At 35.4% G+C, this 24,433-nt stretch overlaps 1 protein-coding gene across 1 annotated transcript in view; it reads right to left on the bottom strand.

The window, feature by feature from the left end:
- Positions 1-15,715: 15,715 nt before the first annotated feature.
- LOC143244054 (uncharacterized) overlaps positions 15,716-24,433 on the bottom strand; it is a 43,686-nt gene continuing 34,968 nt past the window's right edge. Inside the window, exon 3 of the mRNA XM_076488064.1 lies at positions 15,716-23,239. Coding sequence (XP_076344179.1) covers positions 18,177-22,985 — 4,809 coding nt within the window. The 5' untranslated portion in view covers positions 22,986-23,239 and the 3' untranslated portion in view covers positions 15,716-18,176. The remainder of the gene's footprint in view (positions 23,240-24,433) is intronic.

Below are 24,433 nucleotides of genomic sequence, written 5' to 3'. Positions count from 1 at the left end.
AACATCAAGTATATAATCATCCTAAAATGATACCTCTTGTTACAGTATTGTGAGCGAAGGTTTTAGAACCTTTGTTAAACTAGTTACCCGAAACTTAGCGAATTACTCCATAAAAAGTGTTGAAATATATATACATCTGTACATCATTACCATGCCTACTTCTCTGGGGTAGTTTTATGTCGCATGAAGTGTTGAAACTTCCTTTAAAGAAGATAAGGAAGTGCCATGTGAAAACAGTGAACTTAGGGAAATCCTTGCAATTGATACAGGACTTGTCAGCTTTTTAACTATATGTGTTCCCCTATTTTCTGGGCCATCATCACGTAGGTGAAACGTTGGGACTAAAGAAGACTTAGCGCTAAGTTTAGTGTTTTTTTTTTTTTCGTTATATGTCAAGAACGATTTTAAAATTTAAGACCTAAAACAATAAAATACTGCTTTAGGCTGTATTTCATACTTCACTCGTTTGTACTATAGGTTTGATGTAGCGTGATAGGCATGGCACAGTGAATAAGAACGTATTGAAAGTCTATGAAAGGATTTGATTAGTATAGAACGCGAGTTAGGTTACACTAGATAATGATTGATCAATGGATTAGTGAGGTTGTTCATCAGTTTATCTGTAGAATAAGTGGAAAGTTCATTCAGTTTTGTAGATATTGAGTTTGTGCTCAGATGAAGAAATAGCTATAGAGTAAAGTGTTGCACGCACAAGATAGGTCAGCAAGTAAGTGAAATTGTTATGTAAGCGTTTACCATGAACCTATAAGTAAATAGCCAGGCATAGCCAGATAGTTAAGGCGCTCGACTCGTAACCCGAGTGTCGCGGATTCGAATCCCCATCACACCAAACATGCTTGCCATTTCAGCCGTGAGGGCGTTATATAGTAACGGTCAGTCCCACTATTCGTTGGTAAGAGAGTAGCCTAAGAGTTGGCGGTGGGTGGTGATGACTAGCTGTCTTCTCTTTAATCTTACGCTGCTAAATTAGGGACGGCTAGCGCAGATAGCTCCCGTGTATCTTTGCGCGAAATTTAAAACCTATCAGTAAAAAGTAAAATAGCTAAATTTCAGAAATCGAAGTTAAAGAAACAAAATGCTTTCGTTATCAGTAAGGGATCTGAACTTTGCATTTTTCATTTTACCGAAAAACCTAAAAGAACCTGTCCAACAAAATTTAACATGATGATAATCTGAATGTTAAACACTTCAAAAAATAAGCAGCATATTCTATTGTTTTACCTATAATCAGCTTTTACGAGTGAATAATTTTAAGAACTACCACCAACATACCTTACACTGTCTTCATATATTTCAATCAGATCTTAATTAATGTTATATAAATTCATTACCTCACACTGTCTCCATATACTTCAATCGGATCTAATTAATGTTATATACATTCATTACCTCACACTGTCTCCATATACTTCAATCGGATCTAATTAATGTTATATACATTCATTACCTCACACTGTCTCCATATACTTCAATTGGATCTTAATTAATGTTATATACATTCATTACCTCACACTGTCTTCATATACTTCAATCAGATCTAATTAATGTTATATAAATTCATTACCTCACACCGTCTCCATATATTTCAATCAGATCTAATTAACGTTATATACATTCATTACCTCACACTGTCTTCATATACTTCAATCGGATCTAATTAATGTTATATACATTCATTACCTCACACTGTCTCCATATACTTCAATCAGATCTAATTAATGTTATATAAATTCATTACCTCACACCGTCTCCATATATTTCAATCGGATCTAACTAATGTTATATAAATTCATTACCTCACACTGTCTCCACATATTTCAATCAGATTTAACTAATGTTATATAAATTCTAATAAGCATGCGAAAACAGCTCTGAAGCGGCAATGAAAAGCTATCGTTGTTGCTTAATGTACGTACAAATGGTTCATTTCTACAATTTAATACACTTACTTTGAGGTAACGGTCGAAATAAATGATCATATTAACAGCTTCCCTTTGAAGGTACTAATTGATAAAGTATTTTTTATTAACATGTACAGCTTTTACAATAAGATTAGCTTTTAGAACATGTGCGACAATTCAATCGCCTGTGTACTTTGTAACGATCGCACCAATGATCAAAACGTCATATTTGTTCTGAAGCCTAAACGTATTTACTGTAATATAATAAATCGTGAAATAGATTTTGTCGGTTTCCCAGCTGAACAATGTTATTTCTATGTAACCGACCCATTTATAACTTATTAAATATTATTTCGCGTTAATATTTTTTGCACAATACAAACCTATTAAAGAGGGAAATTCACAACAAATATTTTTCCATCTGATTTTCTAATGAGTGGAATAGGATGAAAAGTGTTTTGGTTGTTGTTGTTGTTTTTAAAATGGATACGTTATAGCACAACGAGAAAATATTGATTTGCACTATTAATGTTTGCTTGTTTTTCTTATGGTGAGGCCATCTTGGGATATCTGCTGGGGCCACTGACAGGAAATAAAACCCTAAATTTTAACGTTGTATATCAGTAGACGTACCGCCATAGTTTCAATAATATTAATAAAAAATTGTTAATTTAAAAAATCGTGGGGAATGGGGATCTTAAGACACAGTGTTGACATTATTTCTTCACGCTACAAATTCATATTTTAACTCTCCTAAATATTACAGCTTTTAGACATGGAGTTAAAATAGAGAGTTGTTGGTTGCGGAAATGGTGTCAACACCATGTCTCACACTTTAAATAATTAAATAGCGTTAGGCAGTATGATCAAATTTCAACTGGCATACAGCCGCTGTTAAAAATAAACTTAAAAATCACCATACACAATGCGTAATTACGCGTTTAGTAATATTGCTCAGGTTTTATTAGAATACTTACAGCCATTCTTGCTGTAGGCTGACGGAACATTATTAAATAAAATAAAGAAGAACAGTAGGCGATCCTTATTATTAATTACTACCGTGGTTCATGATAACAAGTTTATACCTGTTATTGTATGCGGCCTGGCACGGCTAAGCGCGCAAGGCGTGCGACTCGTAATCCGAGGGTCGCGAGTTCGCGCTCGCGTCGCGCTAAACATCCTCACCCTCCCAGCAGTGGGGGCGTTATAATGTTACGGTCAATCCCACTATTCGTTGGTAAAATAGTAGCCCAAGAGTTGGCGGTGGATGGTGAAGACTAGCTGCCTTCTCTCTAGTCTTACACTACTAAATTAGGGACGGCTCGGTGCAGTGGGCTAACAATCTACTCACTTAAATCCCTGTTGAAGAATCCGCAAGCGATTGTGGCCCTATGTTCGTTGATGGAATCTAATGGTGAATGAATGAATGTCATTGTATAACACAGATGAAAGTAAAGGAGATTCCCTCATAAAATATAGTGTTATTTTTCTAACTTTCACATTATTTTCTCATTTATTTAACGAGTCATTGTCTTTAAATAGGAAATAATAATAGATATGAATGGCAGCCTCTTGTTTTAACCTATAATGAAAGTAACACATTTGTTTCTTAATTTGATCATACTGCCTAACGCTATTTAACAAAAAAGTCACTTGCGCTTCTAACGTTATAGAAAGTGTTAAAGCGTTCCTTTCCTGTCTCGACACAGACGACGTAAATCAATCAATCAATCAAAGTTCCGCATTGCTACTTAGCTCTTGAAGACCTTGGAGGTCAGATACTAGACAGATCTCTTCTTCCATCCTGTACAGATGCTCTTAGATACAGTGGAGCGCCATTAAGCCGCGGTATTTGGGGGGCAACCTGCTTAACCGCGGCTTAAACCTTTGTGACTGAAAAGCCGAAGTCGCCAACAGCTCCGCCGAGGAGCCTCATCCGGGCCATTGCGTGATCATTATATCGGATTATCGAATTAAAAAATAATACTTTAATTATTGATCACTTTTTCACGGATTTACCGCGGATTAACTTTAATGTATGGAGAGGTGTGATTCGGTAACAATGGCGGCCTCCATAAAGCTGACATAGAGTTTGTTTGTTTTGTTTGTTTGTTTTTTGGAATTTCGCACAAAGCTACTCGAGGGCTATCTGTGCTAGCCGTCCCTAATTTAGCAGTGTAAGACTAGAGGGAAGGCAGCTACTCATCACCACCCACCGCCAACTCTTGGGCTACTCTTTTACCAACGAATAGTGGGATTGACCGTAATTTTATAACACCCTTACGGCTGAAAGAGCGAGCATATTTAGCGCGACGCGGGCGCGAACCCGCGACCCTCGGATTACGAGTCGCACGCCTTACGCGCTTGGCCATGCCAGGCCCTGACATAGAGAGCGGATAAGGTAGATTAACGGTCGATTTCTATTGTAATATATTTTATTTATTTCCCAAATTAAAGCAAATCCTTTTTAAATATCCCCTTGAAGTTATAAAGCCGGGATTAAATTTGTAAGCCGCGTTTTTACACGTTCTTAAATTAGCGGTGAGCTGTGATAATCCTCGCTCACAAGACTTGCTACAGCGGCTTAAGCGATTTCGCGGTTTACTGGTCCGCGGTTTAATGGCGCTCCACTGTATTTCATGCTTGGATATGGTAATCTGGTTTGGATGGATATTTCTCAATTCTTTTGTACTTTTAACTTAGGGACAGCTAATGGAGATAATCCTTGACCAGTTTGCGTGAAAATCGATAAACTAAACAAACAATAATAGTACAATGGCCCATAGCACAATATTTTGGAGCCCTTTATTTAACCAAATATTGTCATTAAATGACGCTACAACAATAAATAGTTACCAGCTCGTTTAAATAATACTATTATTTTATGAATCGGATTAGAGGGAGAAATAACCAATGGCCAAAACCGGAGATAATATCTTAAGCATACCATAATGGAACTTTTACTTATATGATACTGGAAAAACTTCTTTTATTAGGCAATGTGAAACTCCTAATTTCGCGAAATTTTTATCTTTTGTGCGTGTAGATTTGCAGTGGGAGTCACGATTATCCTATTTCGTCTCTCTTTCCTGTCACGGAGAATTTTATTTTTCTCCTTTCTCATGGTGCAGGTATGACGTCATGAATGCGTCACACGTCATATTATAATGGACCTCTTGCTTATATGAATGATACTGGAAAAACTTTTTTATTACCCAATGTTCCCGTTTCACCTCCGTTTCCTGTTTGTTTGTTTGTTTGTTTTGAATTTCGCGCAAAGCTACTGGAGGGATATCTGCACTAGCCGTCCCTAATTTAGCAGTGTAAGACTAGAAGGAAGGCAGCTAGTCATCACCACTTACAGCCAAATCTTGGGCTACTCTTTTACCTACGAATAGTGGGATTGACCGTAATTTTATAACACCCTCACGGCTGAAAGAGCGAGCATGTTTGGTGTGACGAGGATTCGAACCGGCGACCCTCATATCACGAATCGAACGCCTTAACCCACCTGGCCATGCCGGGCCTCTTTTCCTGTCATGAAGAACTTTATTTTTCTCTATTCTTAGGGTACAGATATGAAGTCCTTAATACGTCACACGTGGACCTGATGCACTGATGCCACGGGTAATTGGCTTGTATTTTTAATCAATTTATACAAGAATAGTAAATAAAAAAGGAAATAATTACGTATATCTACTCAAGGTTTATGGTGAGTTTATTTATTAAGAGCAAAGCCACATTAGTCTATGTACTGTGGCCACCGTGTAGAATCGAACGCTGGTTTTAGCGTCAAAAGTCTATGGACTTACCGCTTTCTTACCGTGGCACAAGTTTACGTTATTGTATGCATATGATGGAACTTTACAATGTTGCTTTGCGTTAGGTTTTGATTTTAAAAATTAGATGCTCGGCTGGTAGACTTGTAATGCTAAAACGGGTTTCGATAAATGTGGTGAGTACAGTACAGATAATCCGTCGTATAAGTTTACTGCTTAACAAACAACTAATTTACAAGTAAAGAAGAAATTAATGTACGAATTTTATTCCAATGTTCTAAACAGGGAGAACTGTACTTCAAAATTTTACCGGGAAAAAAAGGCTAGGAAGAGACAATAAGTTTGTTGTAAAAATCTCAAAACTACGTTCTTTTTCACAGGGTCTCACTACAACTTGATTTCAAACTTGTTTACATAAATTCATGAAATAGTAGTTCAACAAAATTTTGAATTCAAGTCAACCACTGATGTTTTTCCCGTTGTATTGTTAGGCCAATCCACTCCTGTAGTGGTCAGTAAACGGTAATGGTATTGCTGTATATTTGAGTTGTTTTTATGGTGTACTACGGAAGCATTCAAGTGTTGTTGTTGTTTCTGCTGTGTTGATAGAAACAATACAAAAATCACATATTTTTTCTGTTTGAAAAGCAAGTTGCGTTAGCTAAAACTATAATCTTTTTTTTTGCAAATGTTGTGCCAGTTCTAATCTGTGATTATAAACATTCCATACTTTCAGCTGGAATGGTCATCAGCACAAGTGCCACAACCAATGGTTTGCATCTGAGAGCAGCATGGAATTTCTAGAGCATCCGAAGCATCTAGGTGATGATTGGGATAACAGTTTGAACATAACACGAAATAAGTGAATTATTCAGGAAGGCTACTGACGTTCTCATGGAGTTTCATGGCCAGTCTGTATGGACGACATACAGATACAGGAAACGTGTCTGATGAGAAAGGTAGTGAAGGTTTTCCCTTGGATTGCCAGGAATATTATCAGCACTTATGCAAAGCAAATGTTAAAAGATGTGATAACAAAATCTCCAGAGGTTCTGTATCAAAGTTAGATGAGCAAATGCGGGTAACGTCCATCAGTGCATTTTCATTACTACACAAAGATTAATGCCCGAATGCAGTGGAAGGTGCTCATTGGTTCAATACATTAGATCTGTTTTGAGGCTACGATAAATCTAGCTGCTTGATGAAGCTGCTTCCAGGAAACACCTAACTGAATTTCTGTATTATGTCATGTGTGATTCAACTTTCACTTTCGAGAGGCTGTTGGAACTTACGTACAGAGGAGTGCGATGGGATAGACCTATCTTTTATGCTTATGACATATAAATCTTTGGTCTTAATTGATCGCATATTGAAATTTGCTCTAGAGAACCAGCTGTTAGAACCGCAGTATATCAAGGACACAAATTTGAAACTAGAAAAGTGTGTATTCATGTGCATGGAAGAGGAGATTTTGGTTATATAAGAGCAGAGCGTAGTCGTCTATGGTTGATCCTAACCTAATGAACAAGAAGACTGCTAATTGTCGGGTTTGGCATTGTATTGTAAAAAAGTTTGTGGCCAATATTTTCATAATAACTCCACAGCTGCAACGACTTAAGTTGGCATACATAATACTTTGTATGGACATATGGGTGTGAAGCTCTGTCAGTTTGTTCAGTGTTCATATTCTGCATATCCAGTGGCAGTAAAAGCAGAAGTGAGAACGAATTTTATGAGTGGTGTGAATTTTAAATTTGTGTGGATACCAAGACGTCAGGATCGTCAGGAAGAGCCAGTGAAAAATTCAGAAATAGCTTTGGCACATTTAGCCACGTAGAAAAATCAAACAATAGGGTTACAAAGTGGTAAATATAATGCTCACCCTTTCAGCCTTGGGGGCGTTATAACGCGATGATCAATCTCACTTTTCATTGATAAAAGAGAAGTCCAAGAACTGGCAGTGGTTGATGTTGACTAGCCGGCTTCCCTCTAGACTATCACTGCTAAATTAGGGACAGTTAGCATAGATAGTCCTCCAGTATCTTTTCACAAAATTCCAAATAAGTAAACAACCAAACATGTACTGCCGTACACAACTATGAATGCAGAAATATCATTGTGAACCACCAAGATATGGTTTCCAGGCAAGAAATACTTAATACTTTGAACAATACACAGCTGTCAGAATAACAGAATGTTACATACTATTGTAAATATGCAGAAGAATGTTACACACTATTGTATATATGCAGAAGAATGTTACACACTATTGTAAATATGCAGAAGAATGTTACACACTATTGTAAATATGCAGAAGAATGTTACACACTATTGTAAACATGCAGAAGTAGTTACTCGAGCTATAATTTTCCCAATACATTGAGATAGTGTAGAAATTAACCCTCTGCGTGCAGCTTGAAAAACAATATCGAGACACATGAGAGAAATATCTATTGTATAAGTGTTTGTTTTTATTTTGAAATAATATTTTAAACACAGTTGGTCCTCTTCCCACATTTAATATGTTTTGGTTGATATTGATTGGTTGACAAAGTGGGTTAAAGTTATCCACTGGCTAGCATGTAGCGAAGTCTGTCGTAGATGGATCAGGTAGGATATGGTTTGAAGCACGTTTCAAATTATCCAGGGTTTGGAAGACAAACATAAAGCAATACTAAATAGATTAACTTTGTGGTAAACTGTTTGAATTTGGCTGTTTTGTTTTTGGTTTGGTTTGTTTTGAATTTCACGCAAAGCTACTCGTGGGCTATCTGCGCTAGCCGTCCCTAATTTAGCATTATAAGACTAGAGGGACGGCAGCTAGTCTTCAACACCCACTGCCAACTCTTGGGTTACTCTTTTACCAATGAATAGGGGGATTGACTGTCACATTATAACGTCCCCACAGCTGAAAGGGCGAGCATGTTTGATGCGACGGGGATTCGACCCTCGGATGACGAGTCGAACGCCTCAGCCCACCAGGCCATGCCGGGCCGTCCTCACAAAAGGACTACAGTGGATGGTCCAATAGATCTGGAGACCTTCAGTTTATCAAGTAATGAATGCATCAGTAATATGCAAGTAACATTGTGAGTGACAACCAATAATGAGCCATTCAGTTGTCTGTCTTCTCAACTGCTGATGCTATGCAATTTGTCCACCGTTGTCATTAGGGATAACAGTAAATTCAGGATTTGTACTTATGGGAAAAGATGCTATGGCATTTTAAAGTTTCCCTTCAGCAGAGAGAACAACTGATAAACACGAATTAGAAGTACGTATATTAAACAATTTGTTGTAGACCCTGACCTGAATTATTAGTATTTTTTTATCTATTTGTCACGTATTTATGCATTTGAAATTTCTTTGTGGCATCTTGTATTTTATACTGATTTCTGTATTCTAACTTGTAACATTTACACTTTTTGTATTTTTAAACTTACTATTATATTTATACTTTTCATACTGTAGTATGATGTAGAAATAGGCTCCCACAGTAATTTTACAAATTTGTTAAGTTTGTGTGTTTGTTTATAGCTAAATCCTCAAGGGCAATCAAACCCCTGATTTTAGCGTTGTGAATCCGTAGACTAACCGCTGTATCAGCAGGGGTCTTCAAGTTTGTATTAAATTTGATTTTACAGGTTTTTATTAACTATTTATTTAGTGTTGTGTATATAAAGGCGACTACATTTTATTGATTTAAAGTTTCGATTTCATTTTAATCTGAGTTTAATGTACGTTTGATTTTGTTGTTTTTAATTTTTGTATATATATTATTCTACTTTAACTAGCTCATAATATTTTTTGTGAAGCCCTTTGTTGTATCCAGGTGGTTGTCATACTATATTGCATTCCACTTGAGGAAGATTATAACTATAAATTAAGACTTACTATATTTCGGCTATTAATGTTTAATTCCAATGTTCGGAAGTGAGAAGACTTCAGATAAAGAGGGAAGTTACTGTAGTTCAAACGGCTGTTAATCTCAGCCTTTCTTAACAAATTTAGGATACAGGGTCTAAGCATGTTACATTAAAATAATATTTTACTTTTATTATTGTTACAGTCCATGACGTCATATTAGTTCATGCTTCATATGACGACTGCATATCTTGACAAGAACCCTTCAATTTAGTTTCCGTTCTAAAAGTCTCAGTCGTAAAACGTTCTTCTAATGTACGACAATCATCCTCCGTACGTGCATTTCATAAACCATATGGTGTACAATGATGTCGTTTACCTAGCTGCAGCCGATCGCTCGTAGGTGCTGTGTTTAGCAATTTGATTGATACGTCTTGATGTGCAATGGTTGAACAACTATGTGGTAGAAGAGATAGTGTACACGTGACCTTTCACTTTTACATATGTATCTCCTTGATTATGTTGTTGACTGCTGACTGGGATATAGAGACCACTTTTATCACTGGACTTATTATTCATGAATTATTCTTCTGTTGTGTGTATAAGATGGCTGGGATGTGACTTATTGAAGGTCTCTTTCTCAATGTTTTAGTCTCTCAAGTTGATCAATATTCCGTTGTTTTCTAATGCCACTAAGTACAATAGATCTCTCTCTCTCTTGGAAAAATGAAATCCTTGATCTGAATACATCTTTATAATCTGAGTGTATGAATATTTTGAATATCCTCTCTAAAATCGATATATTTTCTGTGATATTACACTACCTATAACACGACAACGTCAAATATAGTTCTGATGTATGCGTTCCATAAGACAACATTGTCATAAGACTTACTGATTTGTTTATTCAAAAATAATTTTACTTTAATGTACACATTCTTCTGGTGTTATGCATGTACTTATGACATCCTTTTAAGCCAAAGGTGCACAGGTTGTAACCATCTATTAATACGTTTGATTAGGTAAAGATTACATAACACAACAGTTGTTTACAGAACTCGTGCAAACGTGTATCAGATACCCTGGCATTCCAAAATGTTGCACAAAATTATATGAGTTGAGGCTTTATCTCCCTTAAATATGTTTTTGGATTGATAGTTGAGGTAAGTACTCCAAGGATTGTGGGATGTTACATTAGGTCCCTGGTGAGAGATGAACATGTGGTATTGCATTATATTATTCGCTTTGTCTTTATCATGTTCAGATATTTTTGAAAACTTTGTCTCTAGGTTCTGTAGTCAGTTAAGTAAAAAAAATTCTAGCCTATAAGCTATAATAAACAGTTACTGTTAATAAATGTTTGTTTTATTTTTCAGTCGTTCTGGCTTGTTGTTCTTTGCTTTTGTTTGTTTTGAAATTTCGCACAAAGCTACACGAGGGCTATCTGTGCTAGCCGTCCCTAATTTAGCAGTGTAAGACTAGAGGGAAGGCAGCTAGTCATCACCACCCACCGCCAACTCTTGGGCTACTCTTTTACCAACGAATAGTGGGATTGACCGTCACATTATACACCCCTACGGCTGGGAGGGCGAGCATGTTTAGCGCGACGCGGGCGCGAACCCGCGACCCTCGGATTACGAGTCGCACGCCTTACGCGCTTGGCCATGCCAGGCCGTTGTTCTTTGCAATCCAAACTCGTCGCGCCAAATATGCTCGCCATTTCAGCTGTGGGGGCGTTATAATGTTACGGTCAATCCCACTATTCGTTGGTAAAAGAGTAGCCCAAGAGTTGGCGGTGGGTGGTGATGACTAGTTGCCTTCCCTCTAGTCTTACATTGCTAAATTAGGGACGGCTAGCACAGATAGCCCTCGAGTAGCTTTGTGCGAAATTCAAAACAAACAAAACAAAGCAATCCAAACTCTTTGTAACTGCATAACGTTTACAGAATCTGCGCTTGACAGGTACTTTATTCCTTATTTGTTGGACAACAATGTACATCAGTAATCACACAGGTGAAAAATATTACTCTTAGTAAAAATAACTGTTAATTTCAACCCTTTGAAACTAGTATAACTTTAAATAAATCCATATGTTTTATTCTAATTTTTCATGGAGTATTCTGCGAGTAGGCAATTACGTCCTTGTGAAGCTTGAAAAGCTCGCGAATTTGCACTCTTGTCCTGCTTAGCTGAAGATTACATGAATCAATGTTTATTTCGTAGGCCTGCATTTACTTGTTCCTATTTCTGTGTCATGGCGTTCTGTAACAAGGTAATATACTTTATAGAGACTTGTAGAGTTAATATGAGTTTGTGTTTATTCCCCTTTAATATGTTTATTTAGAATGGTCTTAAGAATTGTAAGATACCACCCTAGGACTTTTGATCTGATCAGAAGTTGGATTTTCTGTGTATTTCCAGATTTCTTTTTTCATATATATTGTCGTGTGGACATATTTGGAAATATTTTATTTTTATATTTTATAGTCACAAAATGAAACAATGGCTGACCACTAAGGTGGCGACTTACGGTTTATACACTTTACTTTGAATAAATACTTTGTCTTCTTCTGGCGTTGTGTTCCAAAATATTCTGTACGTAATATTTCAGTACTTTAAGGATGTTTAATTTACATTTATTGAGCTTCAGAAAGAATGTAGACAATTATGAAAAAAATTAAGCAAAATATTGACTCGAAGAAATGTCAAAAATAAGTTTTAATATAAACATATAGGTGGCGGTAAAATTATTTGATTTGATTGAAAACGTCGTTAGGATTTTGATAGGTGTGAGTTTGATGTCAGAACTATTCCAGTTGTGGAGTTTCTAAAACTACTCAGTATTAGCACCCGAGCAGAAAACTGTGGTAAATGTTAAGTGAAGTAAAATATTGAAAAATGCATTGTGTTAATATCTTTTGTGTCCATCCTTGTGTGGAGTCTGTTTGCAGTTTTTTTCGTCTATGGGTTCCTTGTATATTCTATTAATCTGTATCAACTGATAAAATATAGGATTGGCGGCTCTTGCGCTAGCAATACGTTTATGCCCTCGCTTATTCTGTGTCCTTCCCGTGTGTTTAATGTGCTCTTGTGTGTAAAATATAAAACATAATTTAAAATATTCTCTTGATATTTTTTTATTGAGAAAAGTGTGAAGTGTTGCTGGTACTCATTACAGTTATTATTTTTATTGAGAACAGTGTGAAGTGTTGCTGGTACTAATTACAGTTATTATTTTTATTGAGAACAGTGTGAAGTGTTGCTGGTACCAATTACAGTTATTATTTTTATTGAGAACAGTGAGAAGTGTTGCTGGTACTCATTACAGTTATTATTTTTATTGAGAACAATGTGAAGTGTTGCTGGTACTAATTACAGTTATTATTTTTATTGAGAAAAGTGTGAAGTGTTGCTGGTACTCATTACAGTTATTATTTTTATTGAGAAAAGTGTGAAGTGTTGCTGGTACTCATTACAGTTATTATTTTTATTGAGAAAAGTGTGAAGTGTTGCTGGTACTCATTACAGTTATTATTTTTATTGAGAACAGTGTGAAGTGTTGCTTGTACTCATTACAGTTATTATTTTTATTGAGAACAGTGTGAAGTGTTGCTTGTACTCATTACAGTTATTATTTTTATTGAGAACAGTGTGAAGTGTTGCTTGTACTCATTACAGTTATTATTTTTATTGAGAACAGTGTGAAGTGTTGCTTGTACTCATTACAGTTATTATTTTTATTGAGAACAGTGTGAAGTGTTGCTTGTACTCATTACAGTTATTATTTTTATTGAGAACAGTGTGAAGTGTTGCTGGTACTAATTACAGTTATTATTTTTATTGAGAACAGTGTGAAGTGTTGCTGGTACTCATTACAGTTATTATTTTTATTGAGAAAAGTGTGAAGTGTTGCTGGTACTCATTACAGTTATTATTTTTATTGAGAAAAGTGTGAAGTGTTGCTGGTACTCATTACAGTTATTATTTTTATTGAGAACAGTGTGAAGTGTTGCTTGTACTCATTACAGTTATTATTTTTATTGAGAACAGTGTGAAGTGTTGCTTGTACTCATTACAGTTATTATTTTTATTGAGAACAGTGTGAAGTGTTGCTGGTACTCATTACAGTTATTATTTTTATTGAGAACAGTGTGAAGTGTTGCTGGTACTCATTACAGTTATTATTTTTATTGAGAACAGTGTGAAGTGTTGCTGGTACTAATTACAGTTATTATTTTTATTGAGAACAGTGTGAAGTGTTGCTTGTACTCATTACAGTTATTATTTTTATTGAGAACAGTGTGAAGTGTTGCTGGTACTAATTACAGTTATTATTTTTATTGAGAAAAGTGTGAAGTGTTGCTGGTACTCATTACAGTTATTATTTTTATTGAGAACAGTGTGAAGTGTTGCTGGTACTCATTACAGTTATTATTTTTATTGAGAACAGTGTGAAGTGTTGCTTGTACTCATTACAGTTATTATTTTTATTGAGAACAGTGTGAAGTGTTGCTGGTACTAATTACAGTTATTATTTTTTATTGAGAACAGTGTGAAGTGTTGCTTGTACTCATTACAGTTATTATTTTATTGAGAACAGTGTGAAGTGTTGCTTGTACTCATTACAGTTATTATTTTATTGAGAACAGTGTGAAGTGTTGCTTGTACTCATTACAGTTATTATTTTTTATTGAGAAAAGTGTGAAGTGTTGCTGGTACTCATTACAGTTATTATTTTATTGAGAACAGTGTGAAGTGTTGCTTGTACCAATTACAGTTATTATTTTTATTGAGAACAGTGTGAAGTGTTGCTTGTACTCATTACAGTTATTATTTTTATTGAGAACAGTGTGAAGTGTTGCTTGTACTCATTACAGTTATTATTTTTATTGAGAACAGTGTGAAGTGTTGCTGGTACTAATTACAGTTATTATTTTTATTGAGAACAGTGTGAAGTGTTGCTTGTACTCATTACAGTTATTATTTTTATTGAGAACAGTGTGAAGTGTTGCTTGTACTCATTACAGTTATTATTTTTATTGAGAAAAGTGTGAAGTGTTGCTGGTACTCATTACAGTTATTATTTTTATTGAGAACAGTGTGAAGTGTTGCTTGTACCAATTACAGTTATTATTTTTATTGAGAACAGTGTGAAGTGTTGCTTGTACTCATTACAGTTATTATTTTTATTGAGAACAGTGTGAAGTGTTGCTGGTACTAATTACAGTTATTATTTTTATTGAGAAAAGTGTGAAGTATGGCTGGTATTTATTACAGTTATTATTTTTTGACAGTTCTGCATCAATATTTTATGTATCGGAACAATATTATATTATTGTTAATACAACCGTGACTTCATGGGTAGCGAACTCCGACAATGGATACACATTTTTAAGGTTCGCATCCCCAATGCCACAGAAATGTGCTTTATTCGGTCAGACAAAACTAGCCTAAAGTTGACAGTAGTATATCATCATTTTAAAATCAGAGACCGCAATGATATACATCACATTCAGAAACAAATAAATAAAATGACCATTTTATAAATGTTACTACTAACTACCCGGTTTCAATAAATTTACTGTTACCAAAGACGGGCCCAAGCGTGTTAAGGCGTGCGACTCGTAATCTGAGGGTCGCGGGTTCGCATCCCCGTCGCGCCAAACATGCTCGCCCTTTCAGCAGTGGGGGCGTTATAATGTTTCGGTCAATCCCACTATTCGTTGGTAAAAGAGTAGCCCAAGAGTTAGCGGTGGGTGGTGATGACTAGCTGCCTTCCCTTTAGTCTTACACTGCTAAATTAGGGACAGCTAGCAGAGATAGCCCTCGAGTAGCTTTGTGCGAAATTCAAAAAACTAAAAAAAATTACCAAAGATATTTTGTTCACTGATCTTTTCTCTCATATTTCTGCAATGTTAAGTTTCTATCTTTTAGTTTTGACTGTAACGTGTTGTTCAGCCATAGATAGTAAAATGGAAGAATTGATTTTATTGGTTTGACGTTAAGTGCAAAGAAACACAAACGGGTTAACTTTGCCGTGGTCATCACGGGGATCAAAACTCTATTTTTAGTGCTAAAGCCCTGAAGTTACCTGGAGGCTGAAGATACTACTAATAAGTAAGGATGTATTATTTCGTATAAACGAGACAAAATGCAAACCGCAAAATGTACTTGGTATTTATTATAAATATTACACTGGACATTCTCAATAATACAATACAGACACATTGAAAAATAATGACAGTTATATTTACAGATTGGTAATTACTATGCAAAGAAGTTAAAACACGACATAGTTTCTCCTTTTCTTCATTTTAATAGAAATACCTTACTTAAAGGAGACACAAAGTTCCAAAGAAGCAACAACTATACGCACAACAAAGTTATGTTGGAATTTTTACAATGAACAAACAGTGAGTAAAATAGATCATTTAAAAATATTTTTATACAATATGTAACAAAATGCTTCTGTTTTTTTAAGTTTTAACCTTTTGAAAATAAAAAAACAACCACACACGCTCGGTTGACATTTTGAGGTTGAGCTGTCATTTCTACATTTCATCTGTATCTAAAAACAAGGCAATAACTTATGGTCTTTTAATGAATTTTTGTTCATCTTCACCTCTGAAAGTAGAATACAAATTTTTTACTTTATTCATTATTTAAAACCTCAAAATAAAGACATTTTTATGTACAAATTAGATTTCAAATTAACCTAATATTTCAATTTGTTAATGCATTTCTAAATTAACTCGTGTTTGCCTAGGGTAAACTGGGGACAGTGTTTAAATATGAGATTCGGAACAGTGGTGGCTTTGAATAAATTAATTTTTTTCAAACCAATCTTGTGATTTGTTTAAACCTGAACTTCTGAAAAGTACCGGCTCTAATCATATAAACCTTTTTCCAAATAGAACCGGAGATAATGTTCGAAATGTTAACTGTTTAACATTATCGGCTTTAAGCACATCGACTTTCTTCAAAATGAACTGGAGACAATTTATAAAATTGAACTTCTGAATAGTTCCGGCTGTATGTACACTATCTTTCTCCAAACTGAACTGGAGGCGTTGTTTGAGTGTCAGTTTCTGAACTGTGCCAACTATAAACAAAAGCTTAGATTCCGCACCTTTAAGGGTCTAGTTAAAAAAATTGCATTTAAAATAAAACTGTATTTATATTTGTTAGTTATCACAAAAGTGTAACAAAATGTGTGTTGTGTAATCCATAAAATAGCACTTATCTACCGAATGTGAGTCTTAATTTAAATATAATACTTTGGGAGAAGACAAGCCTCTATTAAACGTTATGATGTGGTTACTCTTCAGTCTGAAGTCTGACTTCACTATAACATTGAAGCTGTTTATATTGTTTTGACATCTATCCATCTATAATGACAAGAGAAGTTCTTGGGATATACTACTACAATTAACAGTAACAGTTTATCGGTACTTAAAGTACAGGCTAATGAGTTATACCGTGACAGTCTACTGTGATAGTATACAGAAGGTTACTAGATTTATCAGTAGTTATAAGACAGGGTCATGAAATATATTGTTAGTCTACTGTGATAGTACACAGAATGTTAATAGATTTACAAATTGTTACAGGTCAGGGTCATGAAATATATTCTTAGTTTATTGTTATAGTCTACAGAAAATTATTAGCTTTACCACTAGTTACACGTCAGCACATTACGTTTAGTGTAAATTACACAATCATAAGTTTTTATTTTGATAGTCCACAGAAGATAGTCAACAAAAAGATTCGTAAGATAAATTTGATTGTAGCTATAGCTAATAATGTAAGTTTGTGTACCCAAAGTTCAAAATGTTGCCGTTAGCTTCTATACAGTACATATAGTTAAGACAGGGCACGGTACTTACATACACACATACGTAAACCACACGAGTTCGATCACGAAATGTTATAGTCTTAAGTGTAGAACGTATGTCTCAAACCTATGCCATTAATTCAACAGGTGGAGTGATATGTGAACCACAATACAAATATTAAACATTTTGCACAAGCTTATGGTCGAAAGTTTCAGCAGTTTTACAATAAGAAAAATATTACCATATAAATAGGACTTTCGTCTTACTGATTCGTCGTATTGTGTTAAATTTCTAACATCATTTCTATTTTGTGAGCGTGTGTTTTTTCTTATAGCAAAGCCACATCGGGCTATCTGCTGAGCCCATCTAGGAGAATCGAACCCCTGATTTTAGCGTTGTAAATTCGTAGACTTACCGCTGTACTAGCGGAGGGTTTCTATTTTGTTCAAGATGGTTTGTGCACATGCTAGTTATTCGTACATATTGTCGTTCAATCAAGTTATTCACACAGAATAACGCTCACTATCGATAGAAGCCGTTATTTATATACAAATAACCATATTTTGAAAAAAGGAAACTTTGAAAGATTTGTTTAGTTAACTTACCAACAACACAATATTTATTCTCCAGCATTACTTACCTTTACCTGGCACGAGAATAATGATGTTACAACATTACAGAACATTTTTTTGTGTATTTATATACATATTTGGTAATAAACTATTGAACACTTTCACAATATTTCTCATGGATAATACTGATTGGTTCTTTATTTATTACACTGTTAACTCTTTGTTATTAAACAGAGAATGTCCACACTGATCTTTTTTGGTTTCATTTCGTGTCGTAAAGCACTTTTCTTGAATGATCATAGGGTCTGTTTGACATGCCTGGTCAACTTTAATCAAATTATTTGGTGAGTCCTTTAGAACTCCACTATCACCTTGATACAGTTGTTCTCTCTTTGTTGAAGTTTCATTTTTCACATTTCTAAGTGAGGCAAAAGACGTACAGTTTTCATTTTGGGCCCGATCATTGACACTGCTTGCTCTTCCCAGTTTTACTTCTGTTTGGGATCTATGTAACGAACAAAATCCCTTTAGGGAGATATCCTCCGACCTTAAAGGTTCGTAGGAATTCATATTGGCGTTCAAAGAAAACGTGGAGTTTCTCAACCAGTCAAAGAACCCCCAAGAATGTTGCTTTGTCTTTGTACATTCATCTGGCGACATGACAAGTGTTCTCAATTTATTTAGATCGGTCATAGACTGGCTGAATGAAGATTTTCTCTTGGAAGTTTCCAAAAGAGCATTTGTACTTTTTAAACAAGAGTTTTCTTGGGAAAGCTGAAGATCGAGATATACGGCCGAGTCTGGAGTTATATCTTCAGTACCACAAGCTACATTTACTTGTCCCTCATTTTTGGAATAAGGCAAGTTCAAATTTAACTGGAATTCGTGGTTCCTTCGTGCACGTGCTGTTATTGGAGATACGCTACGTGCCATCAAACCAGGAATATCGACGCTATAAGCCTTTTCCTCATCCACTTCTCCGAACAAAATTTGAGAAATATTGGATGGGTCTCTGGCAGGACGGTTAAAGAAGAAAGCGACGTTAAAACTATTAGCAGCACTCTCAGAACTGCACGTGCTGCCTTGTTTTCGTGGGGTGAATTCTACCATACTAGTTGAAAGTTCGTTAACGTTACTGAACTGTTCCGGAGATAGCTCTACGCTGTTGTCTGCTGTATCTAAGCTCCATCGACTCATTTTTTTAAACCGTGAATGGTGAACGTCAATCTGAAAATATGGAGATGGGGAGCTTTGTTCGAAATCATCTTCACACAGTGTATGCATGCTAGAGCCACCATAAACCCTGGTGGATTCGTTTTCATCGTGGTAACTTTCTTCTTCTGTCGGCTCGTCTTCGCTAAGATGTAACGGTTTTTCATAGTCAGCAGAAGTACGAAAACGGACACAGCCCTGATCTATGTACAACATAGAGGCAGATTGTCTGTCGGCAAACTTGCTCTGGGAGGTCAGTGGTCTATTGTCTGTTGTAAACATCAGATTAGTAGGAGGTTTTGATATATCAGAGGGCAAAAAGGTTGTTCTTCTTGGATCTGTTTGTTCTTCTTCGTGGCTTTCAGCAATTGACATTTTCTTCCAGTTTGGACCGTTTCCAATTTCCCCGTGGAAAGTTGGGATTGTTGGAAGAGAGCTAGTATGACTCAAACGTCTTGGCCTTTCAAGTGGCGCTGTATGGAAGCTGGGGTTAGGATGACTTTGATAATTAGCGAAACAGATGGGAAATATCTCACCTTCTGCTTCTCCATTTTCAGAACAAAAATATTCAACAGTATTAAACATATTTTGAAAGAAAACGTTACAACATTTTGATTTCTTCGACTCCAAATATCTCATTGGAAGCGTTGTCACATACGAAATAGAAAAACAAATCAAAAGTTCCATTATTCGATTACCAAGCTGGTAGCCCCACCAAGCCCAAGGCTTAGGACTTTCTGTATGAAATATCTTATTAACGTATATTATTCCAAAAACATGTAAGGCTACTGACAGAAAAATAAGTATTGCAATCATAGTTGTTAATCGAACAGCAAGACAGAGGTTAGGTTTTGGAAGTTTTCTGGGCAACTGATCACCCTGTATACTGAGTCTAGTAAGAGCTACACGAATCATTTCGATTTGTTTTGTTACTGCTGATTCTTGAAGCTTTTCGAAGACACAAAAATATCCTGTGGCCATCATCGTGGCCAAAAAAAATTCTGTGACTCGTCGAGCCAAAAGCAAGATTCTGTTTGTTAAAGCCAATCCATTTAAGATATCTGTCACAATGGAAAATATAAACTGAAATATTAAGATACCTGATACAAAACCTACATTTTGGACAAAATGTGGAAACACTTTGACTTCTGTGGTTTGAAGCAACGCTAAAAATAAAACAGCAAAAGCTGACGTAATAAAGAGAAAGCCGCTGTTCAGAATAATCTCATTCAGTATTGGATGATAAAAACCACGTGTATTATAGGGATTGAACAGTAGGTACAGAGCTCTGACAGTCCCCACCACAAAAACAATTAAAGTAATACTGATGAAATAACCGCCACTAAAAAGTTTCTCAAATCTTCTTAGTCTCAGCATATTTTGAAGCACGTAAAGTGATAAAACTCCAAATAAAGAGCCCATAACATAAACGTGAAGTTCCCATGCAATCCCCCATGACTCTTGAAATTTTCTCCATTCTATTATGTTCCAAAGAACGTGTTCTTCATCCTCTGTCGTGTGGTTAGTATTGATGATTTCAGTCGAAGTAAAGATCATTTGTTGCACCTCAAGTTTGAGATTTGAGCTTGATTCTTCAATCCTCTTAGGACCACTAAATTGTTGGTCAAGCACTTGCGTCGTCCAAATGTTTCTAGATTCATCTTGTTCTTTCTGTAAAATGGATGCTGTGTCTTCTTCAGAGCTTTTTCCTGACCCGAACTGCAGGATTTCTTTAGCGACATTTCTTTGTGTTTCTGATGATAAATTTGACGTCCGAAATATGAATTTATCTGTGAAGTTTTCGCGTGGCAAGTTTAATTTTATCGAGTCATTGTTATCGAGTTGAATTTTCACTTCACTTGAAGAAATATTTGAAAATCCATCATCTGTCCTTAATCTATCTTTTAGCAAACTTTCCGTAGAAAACTCTGTATGATTAACAGAGAGTGTAGGCAGATGTTTCTTTCGAATAGACCCGTCAGTCAACTTCACTTCTGAATCAAAGAGGTTTTTTATGGAGTCGCTAAATGGTTTATCTGTAGGATGTGCACTTGCATTTATTCCAGAAAACGATTTCTTTATGTGTGTCTGACTTTCTTTACGATAAGGAGATAAAGGTAGGCTTAGCTGATTGTTCGCCGTAGAATTTAGTTTCGTTCCATTCTTATGAGGAACAAAAAGAAAAATGGACTTGGAGTCATAAGTATAGGTATCATTTATTTCAGGTAGGTGAGGAGTTGAAATCTTCTGCCGTTTCAAGTATACATTGGACGGTAATAAGAGCTTTAAAAAACTTTGATTATACTGTAATAAGATTTTTTCGAGATCACTGAATACATTCTTTATAAAGTGACTTTTAAAATTATATCGGGACTCGGTTTTTTCAGTAGTATTATCAGTAGAGCGATAATTTAGAATAGGCGTCTGCGTATAATTTAAAACACCAGTTTTGGGATGACTTTTGAAGTTATACAGATAGATAAGTTTCCCTGAAATATTAGAAACAGTCGGTTGTAAGTGACCGGAAGATTTATAGCTCAGTACAGATGTTTGTGTATCATTATATAAAACAGTTTCATTAAAGTTATCGTATCCTAGTTGATTGACCGAGTGATTTAGCTTTCCAGGATTCATGGTGAGGTTGGAGCTATCTACTCGTAAGTGATTCGTAGAGTTATGTTGCAGCACTAACACATCACTAATAATAGAAAACTGTTCTCCCAGATGACCAGTGGTGGAGTTATGCTGTTGTTTAGGTTTACTGAAAGTATTATTAAAATTTCTTCCAGTATTACTTACGTACATTTCCTTGGGTACAGATTCGGACGTAACCCCAAGAGTACCTGATCCCATATAACTCGTATAGTTGTTTCTTGGTGAGAGTAACGAAATGTCAGGATTAACAGTAATATTTCTTACATAATCACTAACATTTGATGCTAAGAACCCGCTAAGTGGTAGCATTTTAATGCTGAAACTCTGTTTTGTTTTATCAGTGGAAAAAACCTTGTCTGCAATTGAAAACGTTTCATTCCTTATTGTTCTACTGGAAGTTTCAGAACGAAATGGAACGGAATTTTTATGTATCGAGGAAGAAGAAGAACTTTCATCAACTTTTATGATATGAGGTTCGTTATGGTGTGAATAATTATGTCTAGAATGAACAGCGGAATAGTTTATACTGTTCTTAATATCAGTTTCTTTGCCCTTGGCGATGTCCGATAATATGAAAGTGTTTGTATGATATATTTCCACGTGATCATTGTTAAACACAGGTACTTCGGTTGTAAGAACTACACTTGCGTTATTGTTTGTAACTATTTCATCAGTTTCTTCACTGAGTGATTGCTCATTTGACGAAAGTGTTAAAGCATACTGGATCTTTCTAGGCAATTTTGAGTTGAATTTCGAATTGTTTAATTTGACTTCAGGCGGATGGACAACTGTAGAAGCATTAGGCTTAATCGTATACTTATCCATGGTCAGTGCTGAATCAGGATGTCCAGAACCACTCCATTTTTGCAATAAAGATGATAATAATGAAAGCGGCGATTCAGTAGAAATAATCTGATTATTTGTAGTAACATCGTTACTACTGTCTCCACTTGTTTCTCTGTAAGTTTCTACATCACCATAATGACGACCATCTTGGTATATTGAATAGTTAATTAGTGGCTGAGAGTCGTTTGAATTATCATAACTACAAACATTACCTATTTCATGTACTACAAGAATGGTTACTATCCATACAACTGATCTTCTCGTTGTAAGCATTTCGACAAACGCTTGTTGTTTGATCATATTAGTAATATTCTTTGTTCTTCATGCTTAAACAAACAGAAAATATCCATTTCTTTTATGATTCGCTATAAAAATAAAGATGTTTCATGTAGGTAGAAGTTCCTTGTTTTTCGGATGAGTTAACATACCACTACATACGAAAGCAATAAGAATCATTATTCGTTTCTGCTCTCAGAGTACTTCAGATGATCTACATATCACACACAATGGTTCACATGGTCCTCGTGTTCCTCAAATAATCATGAATCATAAACCTGCAGGAAAAAAACAAAGACAATTGAGAGGAACTGCCAATATATTTCACCAGTAGCCGAAATCTCTGTGCAAGAATAGTATATTTATTTACAGAGACAAATGAATATTCAGAACTTGAAGTTAAAACAAAGGACGATTATTGAGCGCTAATTTCGATTTTAAATGCATAAATGTGAAAATGTGTCTTAGACGTTATTATATGTAAAGATATATATACATATAGTTAACACTCCTACGAAAAGACGTTTCTAGTCCTGATTTCTCCAAGCCCGTTCCCCTGGCTGTGGTTTCGCTAGATAGCAGATAGGGACAGTGGGAATCTCGTTAATCCATTCATTAATGGATTTAAATGGCAATTTCATTTAAATACAAAATTATTAGCCTAATATTAATAACCTTTCAAGTTGCTCTGGGGCCTATTAGGCCCCAATTTTCGTAGGAGTGTTAATTACACTCGCTACAGAATATTTTGAAGTTGCAGTAGGTAACATTGTCAAACAATATAAATAAAAAAAATCATCCAATTATAGATTTACTGATTGATTTCAATACACTCAATTTTTAAATTTTTTTTTCTTTCTAAGCTGTTTAAGCTACAGTAGCTTATTGGTCCACCACGTTATTTGGTTATTAGATCCTTAACAGCACGTGAGTTACATAAAAACATTCAAATAAAGCAAACCAATAATATTGTAATAAATCTTACGTTGTGAAACCACTTAATTTTTTTATGCGTTTTACATAAAACATAAATTAATTAAACTGGGGGGTATTGCAACAAGTAAAGATATAAAACTACTTAGCATGGCGCAATAAAAAACATAAAACTACTCTGTATGATGCAATATATGGAACTCCCATGGCAGTGAAAGACACGAAAATAAACCGGTTATTTGACAATTAAGTGAAGGCTTAGGCAAATCTGATTTGAGGTAGTTTTTCGTCTTACAGATTTAAAGGTGATTCATGATGTAGACACAATAGTTAAATAGGAGCTTGTACAATTTTCACCACTCGAACAATATAGAAAATGATCGTGTTCTCTCCTAACGTTGGAGAGAACACCACTCTAACGGCACAATAAATATTATAAAACTTTGGCCTCAGGAAAAAAAAACACAATTATTAGCCCTTTCTTAAAATCGAACTACAAAGACTAGCATTATCAAGTGATACAAGTTTCTACTTTGATT

This window comes from Tachypleus tridentatus, chromosome 1 (genome assembly GCF_004210375.1).
Source record: "Tachypleus tridentatus isolate NWPU-2018 chromosome 1, ASM421037v1, whole genome shotgun sequence".
Lineage (NCBI taxonomy): Eukaryota > Metazoa > Arthropoda > Merostomata > Xiphosura > Limulidae > Tachypleus > Tachypleus tridentatus.
Note: the sequence above shows the minus strand (reverse complement) of the source record. Positions and strands in the feature narration are given on the sequence as shown.